The sequence below is a fragment of the Lissotriton helveticus genome, chromosome 6 (assembly GCF_964261635.1).
Source record: "Lissotriton helveticus chromosome 6, aLisHel1.1, whole genome shotgun sequence".
NCBI lineage: Eukaryota > Metazoa > Chordata > Amphibia > Caudata > Salamandridae > Lissotriton > Lissotriton helveticus.
The window spans coordinates 712,668,700-712,688,991 of NC_136067.1; the positions used below are offsets into that span (position 1 = coordinate 712,668,700).

General features: G+C 47.4%; 1 protein-coding gene across 1 annotated transcript in view; it reads right to left on the reverse strand.

The window, feature by feature from the left end:
- Window positions 1-20,292, reverse strand: part of LOC144762906 (trypsin-2-like) — a 107,607-nt gene that overhangs the window by 47,764 nt on the left and 39,551 nt on the right. The window contains exon 3 of the mRNA XM_078648203.1: window positions 14,980-15,236. Coding sequence (XP_078504329.1) covers window positions 14,980-15,236 — 257 coding nt within the window. The remainder of the gene's footprint in view (window positions 1-14,979; window positions 15,237-20,292) is intronic.

The following is a 20,292-nucleotide window of genomic DNA, read 5'->3' on the forward strand; positions in this document are numbered from 1 at the left end:
TGCATATTTCAGGGGTGCAACAGGGTGTCCTTTGGACACCCCGGCACCCTTGAAATTATTCTCAATTTGCGATTAGCAAATTGCGAATCGCAAATTGAGAATAACTTCCCATTCATTCCTATGGGCCTCCTGGCCCATAGAAATGAAGGGGAAAATATTCCTTAATTGCGATTCGCAATTTGCGAATCGCAATTAAGGAATTTTAAGAAATCGCAAAAAAAATGTGATTTTGTACATACATACCTATTTGCGATTCTCAAATAGCGATTTCTTAAAAATCGCTATTTGGGAATCGCAAATCAGGTTGATGATACATATGGCCCTAAGTGTTTATTCAGTGATCTGATTTGAGAGGAATATTAATATCTTCTTTTTCCATGGCATTTGATTTGTAGTTTTGCTGTCTCTAGGCAGGTTTTACAATTATATATTTTATCAATTTACTCAATTTAGCGACTCCTGAAGGATGAAAGGCTGAGTTATCTCTATCAAGATTCAAACCCATGACCTCCCATTCACACAAGATGACACCACTGGTATTGCAAATAGGTTCCAGCCTTTAGTCTCCCAGGAGTTTTTGCTTTTTTGGTCACCCCGTTTTTGGACCTTTACTTTGGGTAAGTTTCTCTAGCTGAGTCTCACCCACTGTAACTTCCTGCTAAATGGACTGAGCATGTTACTACTAGTGTCCATCATTTAAGACAAGACCAATGAAGAACAGCTAGGTTCAGGGGTACTGGCTAATCACATGTGAGCGTGTGTGCACACAAATCTGCAAACTTGTTTTAGACGATTGTCTTGCGCAGTCCGGTAATTGCGCTCAGGTAGCCCGGTGCAGAAGGAACCCTGACAGGATAGATGCTCACCTATGGAAGGCCTTATAATTTAGTGAGCATGCATAGATAGATCAGTAGGTCTTACTTGGAAATCCGTAATGTCACTGTATTATGCACATAGTTGAAATCTTCCTTAAAGTGCAGTTTCACTCCACTTGGGCCTACCCAGTCCAGTGAAGTATCAAACTGGGATGAAATATGAATGTCAAATTGGAATATGCAGGTTCCCAAGAACTTGCATATACATCTTATTAGTCATAAAGGATTGTCATATTTCTCTGACTCGGTTCAGATTCACATTCCAGGCCTTTAGTCCCGCTGCTGGGCCTAAGTAATTACTCTGCTCACCAGCAGAGGGAACAAATGCCTCCCTACAAAAAGGGAAAAATGATCAGGGATTGACTTAGATGCAGATTTTCTTCCCCACTGTAGGAAAGTAGGATCTGCTTCTTATGGTCAGACCCAATTTTTGCTTGATGTGATGCTGTTTTGACTACTCTAACTGGGATGCTGCTAAACAGGTTCACAGTCTATCTGCTTTCTTCTTAAACTGTTATGTTATGTACTTAGGTACACTCCAAACTGGATACTGTTGTACGCTTGTCAGTCCCTAGTATATGGTTCCGATGTACCCAGGGCACAGGTACCCCAGTGGTCTCCCATGGGATGCAGCATGAACTATGCCACACATGAGAGACCATCCAAAATGGAACTACATGCCTGCCATTGCAGCCGGTGTAAGTTGGTGCATGCACTACTTACTAAAGATATAGGTTTACTATATCGAAAGGTTACTGCACTTGAAACCTATAATCACCCCTATAGCAGGCCTTTACAATCCTGAAGGCAGGGTGCTTGGTTCTAAGTGAGAGTCTGCCCCTGCATGAGCAGGACACCTCTGCAGCCCATGGAGTCCATTCTCCCGGGTTGTCAGTGAAACAGCCATACATTAGCATAGAGGGGCATTATGCGACCGCGTGATGACCAACTCTAAAACGGCTGAAACAAATCCTATCGTGTTTGGTGTCAAACATGTTGGAATCATACCCCCACATGGGTAATCAGTGCGGGAGGTATGATTCCACCCATTGGGAGTGACCCTCGTTGGCTCTCGGTGGTCCGGCTACCAGCTTTCTAGTTTCGGACAGCACAAAATCATTGCTGCCGACCAGAGACACATTTCTGCCTTCCTGCTGATGAGCCGAGCTCGAGCAGGGGAAGGCAGGACCTGAAAGTCTGCATGAGGGGCACATTTGGTGTCCCTGTGCATAGTCCAGTTCAAACCAGTTATGGGAGCCACGCTCTGGCGCGAAACTGGACAAAGGATATGGGAGTAACCGCTCCCCTGACCAGACTCCGCTGGGGGGTCCCCTGAATCTTTCCAACCCTCTCTTGTGGGTACTTAAGGGCTTACCTGGCTGTAGGACCTTGGATTCATCATGGACAAGATTCAAACCTGAAACCACTGCACTTCAACCGTCTGGGCACTCAGGACTTCGTTTGAGCCTGACTCCATCTCCCTCTCAGTCTGCTGCATTGTCTGTCGCTGTGCACCATAGAGGATATGTGCAGGACCTGTGGAGCAACCAAGACAACTAAAGATAATCACCGTTGAAGTGAGGGAGTCACTCCCATGCATTTGCAGGCACTGTAACCGGTCTGCTGTTCCCAAGCTCCTACAGACTCTGAAGGGTCCAGCAACACAGGAAGTTGATTCCTACGACCCTCCAAGCTTGAGCTTCCCTCTCACTCAGTTTGAGGTCAGAATCTCTCATGGGGGCTGCAGTACCCAAACCCTAGTGCACCAGTACTTTTGCAAGTGCTAGTGCTTGTTGGCAATTCTGCCACAAGTGCATTGGGCTCCCAGTAGCCCCAGCCTCTGGCAACGTCTCCTACAAAGATCTCAACTCACGCTCCATGACCTGTTGTTTTGTAAAGCTGCTAGAGGTCCTCTCGCGACTCATGTGCTTCAAGCCTGTGGGTCCAATTTCAGAGTCAACTTTGCTTTTCCTGGGCTCCCCTGCTTGCTCGGGGCCTGACTTGACTCCCCTGCCTTTGGTGAGTCCCCTGGACCTTGCTGGTCTGAACTGTGCTCATCTTTGATATCCTGCATGGGTTGCCTTTGCCAAGGCTTGTGGTGCTCCAGCCAGACAGCGACACCTCAGTACTTGACATTCTTTGTGGGACTGCTCGAATCTAGCTCCTGGTCATCCTCGACATTGCCTGATCCTGGCAGCTGGAGAGTCAAGGGCCCAGCCAACCAACCTGAAGCACCAGATATCAGTGGGCATTCGTCTACCGAGCCCCTGGTCACTCTCAAGTGACCCAGACTATGTCCCCTCTGCTTTCAGGTACTCATCAGCAAGAATCCACATTTGGACTCCAACTGACACTTTTCTCCCTTCCAGCAGCGGCACTTTCTCGATGTCCTCCAATGGGTTCGACAGCGGTTTCCGACGCCACTTCATCGCTATGCACCCAGCTTCCCTAGGATAGGTAACTTGGTACTTCGGTATCCATAGGTGGGGTGGCTCTCCAACCTTCTGTCCTCCATGGAGTTTCTTCTAAGTCCACTGGGAAGGATCCTTAAACTTTAAAATTCCCACCACAACTTTCACATAGACTTGTTCGGAGCACGGTGTAGTGTTCTCACATTGCACACGTACACCGTGGGAGTCCCTATCTACTCACCTTGGGTGGTTCTTTGGGGTCCCAGAAATACGTCCTCTTGACACTGTCTTCATTCGAGTCGTGGTTCTAATACCCCTTTCTTAGTATATGGTTTGGTCCCCCCATGGAGCCCACTGTGTATTAGCGCTATTTACTGTTATTTCTTTGCTGAAGTATTGTGTGCTTTGTGTCTATCTCCATGTAGGAGATACTGTAAAGTACTAGAGAGTGTTATATAATAAATACATAATTTTATAACTACTGTGTGGTTCTCTTTTCATTTAATCTATACTATAAGATTGCATTCTGGTAAAACAAGCTGCTTTACACTCCTTTAAGTTTAAGCCTCAAGGCTGCTCTCCACAGCTACTACATGGATAGCTTTCTAAAGTTGTCGGGGACCTCTTAAATCACCATAAGGGTTTTTTGGCCTGGGGTAAGGTGCCCTCTTTAATTAGTGGACATCATATACCAGACCAACTTCTCAAAGGTCTGGTATATGTAAATGTCAAAGAGCTCTCCAAGCCCAGCGCCAGCAACAACGACATCACACCGTCACAAGAACTCTGCAACTCCCTTGCCACGTTCTTCCACCGAAAGATCGCAGATATACACGACAGCTTCGGACCTCAGACTCTGCCTCCAGTCACCAAACCAGCAACCCCCACCTCCACCCTCAGCGCCTGGACCCCCATCAGCTCTGAAGACACCACCAACGTCATGAACTCCATCCACTCCGGCACCCCCTTGGACCCCTGCCCCCATCACATCTTCAACAAAGCCAACACCATCATCGCACCCCATTTCCGGAATGTCATAAACATCTTGTTCGCGTCAGCCACCTTCCCCGAGAGCTGGAAGCACGCAGAAATCAGCGCCCTTCTGAAGAAACCCACAGCTGACCCAAAGACCTCAAGAACTTCCGCCCCATCTCTCTTCTTCCCTTCCCGGCCAAAGTAATCGAGAAAACCATCAACAAACAGCTGACTGCTTTCCTTGAGGCAAACAACTCGCTCGACCGATCCCAGTCCGGATTTCGAGCCAACCACAGCACCGAAACCGCCCTCATCGCAGTCACCGACGACATCAGGACCCTGATGGACAACGGAGAAACAACCGCCCTCATCCTCCTGGACCTCTCGGCAGCCTTCGATACCGTATGCCATCGCACCCTAATAACCTGCCTCTTCACCACTGGGATCCAAGGAAAGGCCCTGGACTGGATCACCTCGTTCCTCTCCGACAGAACCCAGAGAGTCTGCCTCCCTCCCTTCCGCTCAGAAGCCACCAAGATCATCTGCGGCGTACCCCAAGAATCCTCGCTCAGCCCAACCCTCTTCAATATCTACATGAGCCCCCTCACCGCCATCGCACGCAAACACAACATCAACATCATCTCCTACGCCGACGACACCCAGCTGATACTCTCCCTCACCAAAGACCCAGCCACTGCTAAAACCAACCTACAGGAAGGAATGAAAGACGTCGCAGAATGGATTAAGCTTAGCCGGCTGAAGCTGAACTCAGACAAGACGGAGGTCCTCATCCTCGGACAATCCCCTTCCGCCTGGGACGACTCCTGGTGGCCCTCAGCACTGGGCTCCGCGCCGACACCCTTGAACCACGCAAGCAACCTGGGATTCATCCTGGACACCTCCCTCACGATGACCAAGCAAGTCAACGCCGTCTCGTCATCGTGCTTCAACACCCTACGCATGCTCCGAAAGATCTTCCGGTGGATCCCCACCGAAACCAGAAAGACGGTCACCCAGGCCCTCGTCACAAGCCGACTGGACTACGGAACGCCTTATACGCCGGAACCACCACCAAACTTCAGAAACGACTACAGCGCATACAGAACGCCTCCGTACGACTCATCCTCGACATCCCTCGCCACAGCCACATATCCGCCCACCTGAGAAACCTGCACTGGCCCCCCGTCAACAAGAGGATCACATTCAGGCTCCTCACCCACGCACACAAAGCACTCCACGACATGGACCCCGAATACCTCAACAGCCGCCTCTCGTTCTACACCCCCACCCGCCAGCTCCGCCCTGCCAGCCTCGCCCTCGCCACCGTCCCACAGATTCGCAGAACCACCACCGGAGGAAGATCGTTCTCCTACCTGGCGGCCAAATCATGGAACTCCCTCCCCGCACACCTACGAACGACCCAGGACCACCTCTCCTTCAGGAAACACCTCACGGCCTGGCTTTCGAGCAGTAGTAGCACCCCCCCCTTTCAGCGCCTTGAGACCCTCATGGGTGAGTAGCGCGCTCTCTAAATGTTCTGATTGATTGATTGACATTGGTGTGCGGCGATTGAGATTCAAGCCTGCACTGTTTTACCAGATAAAACTTTGTATTGATTAATTGAAAAACCACTAGCCCTGGGCATATATGATACAAGCTTAGCATAGTTTGTTCTACTGAACTTGGGGTTGGGTAAGTCAAGGGTCTAGCACACCCTTTCTCCAACCTAAGAGTGGTTAGCTCCCACTACGTTAGGTAGGTGCAACACCACACCGCATTTAGTATATCTGCTAAAGGAAATGCCAGTCTCTCTCTGCCTTCTGGATACAGTGAACTTTCATTCCAGGAATTGAAGGCACTGTCTGCCTCTAAAAAGTTGAAGGTAGAGAGGAGTGCCAACACTCAACGCCTGGTAGAGGTGTTACTGTTAAATGACCTAAGGAAAACTCCTGGGTTGGATGAACAGGACAGACTGGGTGGGACAGGGAATGAGGATAGGCCAGAATGGGACACCCCCTATGACCTAGAATCTAACCCTTACCGGGGGAACCTGATGGTTTCCACCTGGACAACTCAGATCTCTAAGACGACAGGGCATTAGGCCCTGAGGGCCTCCTCTTCACTCCTCCTGGAAGAGTGCAGAGTTTACCAAGGAGAAATAGATCTCCCTCTGGAGAGTCTAATCACTCAGGACAGTCTGTATCTAGCAAGAGGGACAACTCTTTTGATAGGGAGTACCAACTTCTTGAACTTGAGAAAGCCAAGAGTAGGCTCAGGCAAGAGCAGTTGGCCCTTGACAAGGAGTCCCTAAAAGTCCAGAGAGCTAGAAAAAGGTTGGGACTAGAGTCCCCTGGTGGCAGCAACAGTGTCCCTAGAGTTAAGGAACATTCCTTTGATAATGTATTTATTTAGCCATTTATAGAGTGCACTGTAACCCTGCGGGCATCTTGGCGCTAATAGAAACCTGAGCACGATTATCCCTCCCTACCATGGTGGGGATGACATCCACAAATGGATAACTGCTTTAAAGAGGGCCTATAAATTACAGAGGGCCTCTCAAGAGCAGTGGGCAGTTATCATGTGGCTCTCCTTTGCTGACAAAGGTAGAGATACGCTCCTCACTGTCAGAAAAGAGGATGCTAACAATTACTGTGTTTTGAAAAGTGCTCTCATTGATGGGTTTGGTGTAACCACTGAACAGTACAGGATTAAGTTCAGAGACACCCAGAAGGCACTGAATCAGGATTTTTTAGACTTTGTGGATAGTGCTATTAAGGCTCTGGAAGGCTGGTTGCTTGGCAGTAAAGTACATGATTTTGATTGTATATTTTGATTATGAGGGAGCAGATCCTTAATAATTGCCAAAATCAGTTATTGCATCAGTACCTGGTGGATTGTGATCTGACTACTCTCCAAGAATTGGGAAAGAAGGCAGATAAGTGGCTAAGGACCAGGGTGAAGAAAACCCAGAACTCTCGTGGTGACCATGAAGAAACAAGATTCTAAACCTCAAGATAAGGGTGGGGACAGAGTAAAGACAAAAAAGAGTCTTCATCAGGGCCCCAAAAACTGCATCTAGGGGGAGTCACAATCCAAAAAGGGAAAAGGCAAAAAGAAACCTTGGTGCTCTCTCTGTAAACAAAAGACCCATTGGACAAGAAATGCTGATTGTCCAAAAGCCAAGGAAAATCCTCCTACCACCACTGCCCCTAAGGTAAATGCGCCTCCTAGCACAAGTACAAGTGGTGATACAGGGAACAAGGGATTAGTCAAGTTTACCTTGGGCCCTGAGATGGGTTCCAACAGCATCTGGGCACAGTTATATTCTAGTGGTGGTGGACTATGCCACTAGGTACCCAGAGGCTAATCCCCTTAGAACCACCAACGCTCTTGTGGCAGCCAGGGCCCTCCTGAGAATATTTTCCAGAGTGGGTTTCCCTAAGGTGGTCTTAACTGACAGAGTTGCAAACTTGATGTCAAGTTTCATAACTGCAATGTGGAAGGAGTGTGGAGTGAACTACAAGTTCACCACACCCTATCACCTACAATGCAATGGGTTAGTTGAAAGTTTTAACAAAATACTCGAGGGCATGATCATGGGCCTCCCAGAAAAGCTTAGGCAAAATGGGATGTTCTTCTGCCCTGCCTTCTCTTTGCCTACAGAGAGGTCCCTCAGAAGGGGGTTGGCTACATCCCTTTTGAACTTCTGTTTGGGCATCCAGTTAGGAGTCCCTTATGTTTGGTGAAGGAGGGATGGGAGTTACCTCTCAAACCTCCCAAACAAAACCTTGTGGACTATGTACTTGGTTTCTGCTCCAGGATGGCAGAGTACATGAAGAAGGCCAGCAAAAACCTTGAGGCAAGTCAAGAATTGCAAAACGCTTAGCATGACCAAATGGCAGTTCTGACTATTTACCAGCCAGGGCAGAAGGTGTGGGTGGACCCCATACCATAATTGAGTTAAAAGGTGAGGTCACCTATCTGGTGGACCTCGGCACTCCCAGGAGCCTCTATAGGGTGGTCCATGTGAACAGGCTCAAACCTTTTGTGGACAGGTCTGACAGGGCTTGCTCATGGCACCTATTGAGGGACAGGAGGAAGAGAGAGACCCTCTCCCTGATCTCCTCTCAGAGAACCCTGATGATGGGTCAGTTGATGGTGTAGCTTTGGCAGGCAGCCTCACTGACCAACAGCAGATTGATTACAGGAAGGTCCTCAATCAATATAGGCATATGTTCTCTCTGACTACTAGTCAAATCACCTGGTGTACACATGAAGTGGACACAGCTGAGAGTCTGCCTGTTAAAAATAAGATTTACAGGCAGCCTGACCATGTCAGGGATTGCTTCAGGACAGAGGTCCAAAGGATGGTGGAGTTGGGATTGATTGAACCCTCAGATAGGCCATGGGCTAGTCCAGTGGTCCTGGTACCAAAACCTCACACCGAGGATGGTAAGAGAGGGATGACGTTCTGTGTGGACTGCAGGGGGCTCAAAGCAGGCACTAGGCACTAGGACTGATACTCACCCAATTCCAAGGGCAGATTTGATACTTTAGCCTCAGCCAAGTTCTTGAGCACATTTGACCTCACTGCTGGCTATTGGCAAATCAGACTAGCTGAGGATGCCATACCAAAAACAGCATTTCTTACTCCTAGTGGGCATTATTAATTTATTTTAATGCCCTTTGGTTTGGAAAATGCACCTGCCACATTCCAAAGGCTGGTGAATAAAGTCCTTACAGGTCTGGTGGCCTGTAGTGCAGCATATCTCGATGATATAGCTGTCTTTAGCTCCACCTGGGAAGACCACCTGGTCCATCTGAAGAATGTTTTGGAGGCTCTGCAGAAAGCAGGGTTCACTATCAAGGCTACTAAGTGCCAGATAGGGCAGAGCAAGGTTGTGTACCTGGGCCACCTTGTGGCTGGTGGCCAGGTTCAACCACTACAGAACAAAATCCAGACCAAAATGAACTGGGTTGCTCCAGCTACCCAGACTCAGGTCAGAGATTTCTTGGGCCTGACTGGGTATTACAGGAGATTTGTAAAAGGATATAGGTCTATAGTGAGTACCTTAAATGGTCTCACCTCTAGGAAAATGCCCAAGCAAAGTTCAGTGGAAAGTTAGCTGTCAGAAGCCATTTGATGATATCAAGCAGGCCATGTGCACTACTCCCATTCTGCAGAGTCCTGACTACTCAAATCAATGTATTGTCCAAACAGATGCATCTGAGTTGGGGGTAGAGGCCGTGTTGTCACAACTTAATGCAGAGGGTGAGGATTAACCAGTAGCTTTTATAAGCAGAAGTTTGACCCCAGAGAGAAACATTGGTCAGCTATAGAGAGGGAAGTCTTTGCTGTGGGTTGGGCCCTGAAGAAGTTGAGGCCATACTTGTTTGGCATTCACTTCATTTTTCAGACAGACTATAAGCCCTTTTATGGCTAAAATAGATGAAGGGTGAAAACCCCAAACTTTTGAGGTGGTCCATTTCCCCTACTGGGAATGGACTATACAGTGGAACATAGACCGGGGAGTAACCATGCCAATGCAGATGGACTTATCATATATTTCCAGTTTGAAAATGAAGACTCAACTGGGCAAGGTTAGTCTCACCTCCTTATGTTTGGCTGGGTTGTGTAGAAAAGTAGGATCTGCTTCTTTTGGTTACCCCCACTTTTTGTTTGATGTGATGCTGTTTTCGACTAGTCTGACTAGGATCCTGCAAAACAAGACCACAGTCTATCTGCTTTCTCCTTAAACTGTTTTGGTATGTACTTATGTACACTCCAGATTGGATACTGGGGTACCCTTGTCAGGCCCTAGTATATGGTACCCATGTACCCAGGGCATAGGTACCCAGAGGTCTCCCATGGACTGCAGCATGTATTATGCGACCCATGTAAGAACATGCAAAATGGAACAACAGGCCTGCCATTGCAGCCTGTGTAAGTTGGTGCATGCACCATTTACTAAAGATTTAGGTTTACTATATCTAAGGATCACTGCACTTAACACCTATAAGTCACCCCTATAGCAGGCCTTTACAATACTAAAGGCAGGGTGCTTGGTTCTAAGTGAACGGGTGCCCCTGCATGAGCAGGATACTCCTGCATCCTACGAAGTACATTCTCCCGGGTTGTCAGTGAAACAGCCATTCACTAGTATAGAGAGGCATTATGCGACCGTGTGATGACCAACTCTAAAATGGCTGAAACAAACCCTATCGGTAACTGGTGTGGGAGGTATGATTCCACCCATCAGGAGCAACCACCATTGGCTCTCGGTGGTCCCGGTACCCAGTTCAAACCAGACTTGGAAGCCATTGGCTCCTGCTCTGGCACGAAACTGGACAAAGGACATGGGAGTACCCTCCCCTCTGTGCAGACCCTCCCTTTGGAGGGTCCCCTGAATCTTTCCAACCCTCGCCCATGTGTACTTAAGGGCTTACCGGGCTCTAGGTCTTGAGATTCCTCGTGGACAAGATTCAAACCTGAAACCACTGCATTTTGACCATCTGGGCACTCTGGACTTCGCTGGACTTCGTTTGGGGCCTGACTCCGTCTCCCTCTCAGTTTGCTGCATCGTCTGTGCACCATACGGGATCTGTGCAGGACCTGTGGAGCATCCAACACAACTGAAAATAATCTCCCTTGGAGTGAAGGAGTCAATTCCCTGCATTTGCAGGCACCGCACCACTGCTGACTGGCCTGCTGTTCCTGAGCTCCCTGGACTCTGAATGGTCAAGCAACACAGGACAGGGGTTCCTAAGTCTCCTGAGGACAAAGCTGCACTCTCTATCAGTTTGAGGTCAGAATTCCTTGTGGGGGCTGCAATACTCGAACCCCTGTGCACAGAGTACTTTTACAAGTGCAAGTGCTTGTTGACAATTCTGCAACAAGTGCATTGGGCTCCGAGTAGCTCCAGTCTCTGGCAACTTCTCCTACAAAGAGCTTCAACCACCTCACTCCAAGTGCTCTCTGGCGTGCTGTTTTGTAAAACTGCTCAAGGTCCTCTAAGACTCCTGTGCCTCCGGCCTGTGGGTGCACTTGAGGGTCAACGTTGCTTTCCTTGGGCTCCTCTGCTTGCTTGGGGCCTGTCCTGACTCTCCTACAGTTTGTGAGTCCTCTGGACCTTGCTGGTCCGAACCATGCTCTTCTTTGGTCTCCTGCATTGGTTGCCTTTGTCAAGACTTGTTGGTGCACCCGCCGGACACCGACCCCTCAGCACTCAACATCCTTTGTGGGACAGCTCGCATCCGGCTCCTGGCCATCCTCAGCGTTGCCTGGTCTCTGCAGCTGCAGAGTCAAGGGCACCGTCACCCAACCTAGAGAACCCAACATCAGTGGGCATTCGTCTGCCAAGTCCATGGTCACTCCCAAGTGACCCAGACTCAGTCTCCTCTGCTTTCAGGTTCTATTTGACAAGAATCCATGTTTGGATTCCAACAGACACTATTCTCCATTCCAGCAGCCGCACTTTCTCGAAGTCCTCCATTGGGTTCGACTGTGGTTTCCGACGCCACTTCAGACCTATGCACCCTTCTTCCCTGACATAGGTAACGGGTGGGGTGCCTCTACAAACTTCTGTCCTCCATGGGGTTTCTTTGAAGTCCACAGGGAAGGGTCCTTAAACTTTAAAATTCCAACCTTTACTTTCACATAGATTTGTACGGAGCACGCAGTCGTGTTCTGACACTGCACACGTACTCCGTGGGGTCCCTATCTACTCACCTTGGGTAGTTTCTTGGGGTCCCAGCAATTCTACGTCCTCTCAACACTATCTTGATTCGAGTCATGGTTCTTATACCACTTTATTAGTATATGGTTTGGTCCCCCCCCCCCCGTGGGGCCCACTGTGTGTTAGGGCTATTTCTTTGCTGAAGTATTGTGTGCTTTGTGTCAATCTCTGTGTAGGAGATACTGTAACTTACTAGATAGTGTTATATAATAAATACATATTTTTTATAGCTACTTTGTGGGTTTCGTTTCATTTAATCTATACTATAAGATTGCATTCTGGTAAAACACGCTGCTTTACACTCCTTCAAGACTAAGAGTGAAGGCTGCTCTCCACAGCTACGACTTGGATAGCTTTCTAAGGTTGTCTGAGACTTCTTTAATCACCATTTGTTTGGACTTATTCAAGGTGCCAACTTTAATTAGTGGACATCATATACCAGACCAACTTCTCACACCCAATAATGCCAATTATTCTGCTATAATGTAATAGATATGCATAGGCAAGTCCCTCCATTCTTTCTTCTTTTATTTGGTTTGCTTTGACTCTGTAGGGGCCTTTGTTCTTTGTATACATAATTTGAATATTTGCCTTATGTTGACCTTTTAAGTATGCTTTGTACCTTATTGTATTATTTACTTCATACTTCTTGTGTCTCAATCTAAAACTTCTCACACCCACCATTCCGAGACCCACTGAACAAAGAAGAACCCCAGATATTTGGAGCCAAAGTAGGAGGGGTTCCCCTTCGAAGTTTTGGTGGCAAGGTATCTGGCAGTGATGCCAACTAGGGGTGGGGCCAAGGCCCTCAGAGGAGCTCTTCACAGACTTGCCAGTGCCATATTGGATTGTACTAGAATGCTGTGCAGGAGGGTTGGGACAGGAATAGAGGGATGATGTGGCACCCTAGGAGTGGCCAGGGGTGCCTGGCATTTAGAACGTTCACTTTTACAGGGAGTTTTAAGTGTGAGTGGAGTGACAATGAGCAAGGCCCTGGATCTGAAAAATGATGGCAGCAGCAACATGGACAGCTACAAGGGCAAACCACCTGATGCCCTTGATGGATTAAAGGCTTTGCTTACAACTCACCTTAAGGACAAGCTGGGTGTCTCCAGGGCCATTGATGCTGGTAAACTTACACCTCCTGATTACCAGCAAAGGGAAGGCCAGCAGGCAGGAGAGGAGAAGATTGGCACAGGAAATCAATGAAAGTAGCCTCCCAAAAAATGCATCCTTTAAAGACCCGGACACCTGTTAAAAATACTTATGGTGGCTAGAGCTCACCCCTGGAGTAAAATGAGTCTTTGATCTAGAAAACCAGCCCAATGGGGTGGGAGGTATCCACCTGTAAGGATTTTTTCCTTTGATCCCTGGAATGAAGCAGAGCAGGTGGCACTGCATTGCATCCTCAGAAAAACAAACCTGGAGTGTGCCAGCGCCTGGGGTTTGGCACAAGTTCAATTGAATATTTTTGACCAAGCAGGCGGGGTGCGTGGGTTCCCCCAGATTAATTCTCAGTCCGGGAACCCCATCACCAGGCCTGTGCTGGAATTATGGTCCCAGGACCCATCCCTAGGAAGCCTAAATCCAAGGGCAGGGGCACCATGTTACATCGCTCCCCAGCCGCAGGCTACTCGTAGGCTGGGAGAAGAAGGTCTCTCACGCCCTCCCCAACCGTCTTCAATGAAGCTCTCAGAATTGCAATGTTCTAATGAAGCTTATTTTTACATAAGGTTCCATGACGTAGTTTTTGTAATTTATAAGCACTGTAAATAACAGGTGTTAAAGAAAGTGAGGCAAAGTGTCGACTACTAAATGATAAAAACCAGAGTTAGTGCCTCTGGGGTTTGAACACATGACCTTCAGTTTTCACCAGATATCAGCACAGTGCACTAATGTCGGGTAAGAGAAAGAGCCAAGAGTAACAACGGAGTACATGCAACCTTACAGATTATTTAGACTGTGTACAATATTATTCATCACAGTATGAAGTGAATGTTACCTAGCCATTACCATATTTCAGCTTCCTGATCAGAATATTTATGAAGGTCTAAGAGTTGTAAATGTAGATTGCTGTTTGTAGGAATGAAACTCCCAGCTGAAACTCCAGTAGCCCATTACCACCAGTTAGTTTGTATCTCTATATTTATTCCTTTTTGTCTAAGTCGAGGGCATGTAATCCCAAAAGAGCCTGTATACCTCCGATGTAGTGCCCCTTAGGGAAGTCCTAGCTGGTGGCTGCATTTTTGTATCTTTCTGGTGCAGTAGCTGCTCCTGTGCCTAGGCACCCCAGACCAGGATATAATAATGGCAGGCTCTTCCCCAGGCAAATATCAATGACGTAACCTCTAATTTGTGGGATGCATTCAAAGCGCGTCTAGGGCCATATTATCAAGAATAGCAATAACATTATTGCCGCTTTTGCGGCTGGAAACTGCTGTTAAAGCAGCGATAATGGGCTTGATAATATGCCCTTGAGAATTCCCATAGAAGCCCAAATTCTGGACAGCGCACACTCACCTCAGCCTTTCTAATACATCAGTGCATGGGGTGTCAGCAGCAGGACATTTTCAATAAACATGATTCTCTGATGTATTCTCTCTCTGAGCTACACAGCGCAGCAACTTTATTGCTGAGCCAAAAATAAAATACCTGCGTCCAAATGTGCTGAAGTATTGTGTGGGGACCCGTCACAAGACAATGCAAAACATGGCGTCTATTTACTAAATGATGGGCAACACTGCATTACCGTGGGTGCGTCCGTGCACACATATGCAAATGTGGTCATTGGATTTAAAGAAATGTTATAATGAATGGAAAGTGCAGGCCAGGCAGACAGGACCATAAACAGAAACATAATGAAGCATTAAGGTTATACTGATGCACAAATACAAAACATGGTTTGTGCACCTTTTTACATACATATTACCACACAAGAATTATTCAATTTTACAGCCAGTTTACATCCATTGGATATCTTACCACCAGGTATTGTGTTTCCCCATCCAGATACAGTGCACCAGGTGCCGGCGGCCACACAGCTGGTCGGCAGCGGAATCGGTTGGACATACTGGTTGTACTGTGCCGGCTGAGCTAGCTTGATCAGCATGATGTCATTATCATGAGGTTTGGTATTGTAATTCGGATGCTGGATTTGCTTCACAGCAGCTATGTATTGTTCCGTGAAATCAGGCTCATTTAGGTCTTGCTCACCAAGGCGGGCTACCATTTTGCCGGGTCTAGTAGCAAAGGAAAATATGATTACAAATCAGAGAGAGAAAAACAGACAGTGAGAGAGAGAGAGAAACAGCATGGAGAAAATACATTGTGGAGTGAAAGGAGTTAATAAAGGCAGTAGAATACAACAATATTCAAGGAGGCAGAGGGCAAGAAATAAAGACGAAAAATTAGGGGAAAAGTAAGAAGAAGGTCAGACGTAGGAATATATAAATATATAAATGTCCTCTAAGTGTCGTTTGTTTGAACACTGGGGCATCAGTCAACTGCTCCAGAAACCCTGGTCACCAATTTATAATAGAGAAAGAGGACTGGGGCACTTAACTTTAGCTCCTGTATAAAGGTTTTTAAAAACAAGAAAGGAATAACAGTGACATATAGGGAACTTTTCATCTTCATTTTGCAACTTTGTTTAAAGTTCATTAAATGGCAGGAGAGGACAAGTTTACAAGAAGCACAATAAAATACCATTAAAATGCCAACTTTCCTACCCTAGATTACTTTGCCACCAAAAACCTCCTTAGACCCAACCATGCTTAACACTCCATCTAGATCAAAACCTTTCGAGGACCTTTTGCTTTCATATACTGTATGCTACCCCTTTTGACTTATATCGCACCCATTTCACTCTCAATTCTTTTACTGCAAGCGTCCACACGCCCATGATACCATATCCCGGCCCAACTTACCCATATTATATTAGAGCTGACGGTAATGAATATGTTGCTTTATCCTGTAATGTACTTGACCAGGCTTCTACCTATTGTATGCACACTATTGCGCTAATAGCCAATGTTTCCTCCAATTGCTCTCAGTAGTAACGTTGTTTCTCTAAGCGCCCATCACGGTCTCACTGTTGAATCGTCTGCAGCTGTTAAGCTTAATGCCAATTATTCTGCTATAATGTAATAGATATGCATAGGCAAGTCCCTCCATTCTTTCTTCTTTTATTTGGTTTGCTTTGACTCTGTAGGGGCCTTTGTTCTTTGTATACATAATTTGAATATTTGCCTTATGTTGACCTTTTAAGTATGCTTTGTACCTTATTGTATTATTTACTTCATACTTCTTGTGTCTCAATCTAAAACGTAATAAAAGTTTTGAAATTGAAAATGCCAAATTTTCGGCATGCGTGCTCTCCCTAGCAGAGCCGCATTTGAGGAAAACGGGTAAGGGGACAGGCCAGAGTAAGAAACAGCACACTTGTAGCTTTTCTTTAAAAAAAAAAGAAAATATGTCCAATGGAGAGTACTAAAACAGAAAATCTCAACTTTACCGGTGGTACTATGTCAGTTTCTGTCTTATTTGGTGCAAACCTCTTTTGAAATCTGCTGATCTATATTTCAAATGTCATATATGGGAAGTTTTTCTGACACTAAGGGCCTCATTTATGAGAAATGACGCATCGCTGCGTGAAAGCAGCGATGTGTCACTTCTCAGTGCGCACTCCTTGCGTCATGATTGATGCGTCATATTTATAAAATGATGCATCATGGCGCAAGGAGTTACAGATACGTCAGTATTTGTGACGTATCTGTAGGCGCAAAACTGACGCATTGCTGGAGTGTGTCACAAAAGTGACGCAACTCCAGCAATGTGTACTTTCACATGGACAAGTCCCATGTTGTTAGTGCCTGCGTCAGTCTTACGCCTGCCATGAAGCAGGCGTAAGATTTTGACGCATTAGCGGCCAAGAAATGGCGCAGTGAAATCTTATAGATTTCACTGCGTCACTTCCAAGACCCTTTCTTGAGTCAAAACACCCCCCTTGCATACATTATACCTGGCGCAGGTATAATGTGGCGTGGGAGTTTACAAAGTGACGCATCTACCTAGATGCGTCACTTTGTAACTATGGCTCAACAAGGCACATTTTTTACGCCACTGGTGCGTCACAAAAAGTGACGCACAGCCTCATAAATGAGGCCTTAAGAGTGGGCAAAAAGCTAACTTTCCACTGTCAAGTACGATTTGTTTTAATAATCTCAATCATTTGGTGAAAAGGCTTCAGGTCATTAAGAATGGGGTGCAGAATGTGCCCAAAGCCCATGATTGCCTATGCGGCAGGCACTGGGCACGAGCGTTAATCATTGTTCAGTTGATGAATCTGGATCAAGGGCTTGGCTAGAGGCCACGTCTGCCACATCAAGCAGCTATGCTCAATGTGCACGGCTTATGACCTATAAAAAGGAAGAAACAGATGCTTACAAAAAGGCCAAAAGACATAGGCCATATCCCATGGCCACTGTCAGCTTGCCTACTCCCCGAACTCAGTACCCACAGACCACACACAGTGTGTACTGTGAGCACGGCCATAAATTAATCGGCAGGTGTAGAAAACCTTTGAAATGCACAAAAAAAGAATCAAAATTCAAATTAGTTATGACAGAAATTAGCCACGGCCACCAACTTTGAGTGATTTTCAGATAGCCTTCTAGGGGAAAAAAAGTTAGCAACGTTTTTCGGGTATGTCATGTGACGCGTCCCAAAGGCTCCTAATCACCCCGATTGAAAATCTTCAAAGCATAGATTTGAAAGGAATAGAGATGCAGTTCAAATCCACATTTTTCTCCATGAGGAAAACAGGTTCTCCCTGGAGACAGCCGTTTCTCTACAACACCACCCAATTTATAAGTGCAGTTATTCATTTACCCTTCCCAGGAATCCTTTTATGAATAGCTGGAAGTTGTAAATGAGGAATTTCCAGGAAAATGCCATTGTGAATAGGGCTCATACTTTTATAGGGAGATTCCCCAGAAGTGATTTAAAAAAGGATTAGGGTAAGGACACTGCTGGTTAAGCTGGGTGGCCAAAGTGATCTGCTATGTAACCTTGCTATCTCTATCTACTACTGCTTATGGCCTCATATAGGAAGGCAGTGGCTGAATTACTGATAATAAACTGGATGAGAGTCTCCAAAATGGTTTACTTCTCCATAAAATACAGCAGTTTAGTGGCTCAAAGATCATCTGAAGTTCCACAAAGAGATGATGGAGCTTTGCAGCTAGTTTTTTTTGTATTTTAACGGCATGACAATTAGGGCAAAATAACTATTGAATGGTTCTCCTGGACATCTGCTTGCTCTAATTCCATCAGATGGTTGTTTTAGTATAGGAGTCTCCAACCGGTAGCTCTGGAGCTACTGGTAGCTTGCCAGAACCCCGGAAGTACATTGCCTGCTTGTTGTACCCGTTATTGATCTTCTCTTAAAAACATCAAGGGCCGCCTCATGGCGCTCTGATTCGCTATACATGTGTAGCATTTGCCCACTTTGGTGGAGAAGCGTGGCTCAGTGGTTAGAGGCGGCAGACCCGGAAGCTGAGATCGGCCGTGGACCAGGGTTCGTTTCCCCGCCTCGGCGGGTCTCGGGCTCTAAAATTCCACGGACTCGACAATTCTCGCTCTGGTGCTTACTCGACTCACGGGGTTACACTCTGCGACTCTGGGCAATAGCTTGCTTAATCTCCACTACGGCCCCTCGCGGCGGGATGCCTGGCTTTCACCTTGTGGATACCCTGCCGGGGTATCTCACAGGGGAATACCAGGACGGGTTCCCTAAGCAAGCGCCTTGATACCTTCGGGTGATACGTGCGCTATATAAGTCGCAATACAATACACTTTGCGCTGCTAGGATCCGAAATCGAATACTAGGGTCGCCCCCTCATTCTGCTGCCACTCGGTTACGCCATAATAGCATGCACATTCAAGTCACTGACCTGAAACTCAGATATGGCTTCCCAACTGTTGGATAAATCCATGGGCAGCGGTGCACAGAGAATTATATGTCCGCTCCCAAATGCACCAACTCTGCTCACTCGTGAACGGGTGCTTGTTGCGGGAGTTTCACCCGCTTATATGAACACTACATGCCTCGTACCTTTTCATACAAAACCAAGCACTCACAGGGGATGAGTCAAGTTCCAGTTTATTTTCTGACTCAAAACACAAGAAGCGTTTCGGCAGTCGCCTTTCTTAATGGTGAATGGGAGCTCCAGAAACGGCCATTTTTATTCATTTACAACAGTAATCACCTCCCGTTCTGGGTACTGACACAGAGGGAGGACTAATGCCCTACTAAAAAGGTAGCACCATTTTGTAACATGTTATAGCACACCTTTTGAAGTAGAACATTTCATCAGTGCGCTGTGTACCATGACATTTCTTTTCTGGTTTCATCAATATCTCGCCCTGTATGGGCTATTGAGGGCATTATGATGCGGGGGCCGGTGGGGGTCCCTGCAGGCCCGGGGACGCCACCTCCCCGAGGCGATAGTCATTAAATATGGGGGGGGGCACATGCCCCCCCGCAGACCTGGGGAACGCTACCCCCCTAGGGATTTATTTAAAAAAAATGTGTGGGGGGCTTCTGCCCCCCACAAAGCCACAGGGACTGCCACCTCCTCGGGCCTTTAATAATTAAGGGCGCAGGGCCACACGGCCCCTGCAGCCCCAGGGACCACAACCTCACCGGGTCTATTTCTATAAATGAAGTGTGGGGGGGCTTGAGCCCCCCACACAGCCCAGGAGACCTCCACCTCCCTGGGGCTCCAATTAAGAAAATGTAGGGGTCCATCGTGGACCCCTGGCCCTGGGGATCACCCTCTCCCGGGGCTACGCACAAGATGGGAGGGGCCACGCAGCCCCCCACCAAGAGCCCTCCATGGCCACCAACCCCCAGGGCCAGCTCCAGCAATGTCCTGGGGTGCCCACTCTGGGGACATTGCAGCTGTGGCATGGTGGGAACACTGCTCCAGCCATGCCATAGCAAACTCTGTAAACTAGCCCTCCTATTGCCTCAAGTAAACCCCACACAACAGGATTACTGTGAGGTGGTAGGAGGCCACACCCCTTTTTACACCACTCTACAAACACTCCTCTTGGTGCATTGCTGGTGGGGCGATGAGGTCCCCTTGTGTCCTGAGGACCTCATGACTAAAGTGGACTTCATCCCCCAAGCAGCAGTGCACCAGGAGGCACGTTTGCAAAGTGGTGTAAAAAGGAGGCGTGGCCTCTGACTACCTCTCAGCAATCCCGCTGTGTGGGGCTTACTGGAGGTAA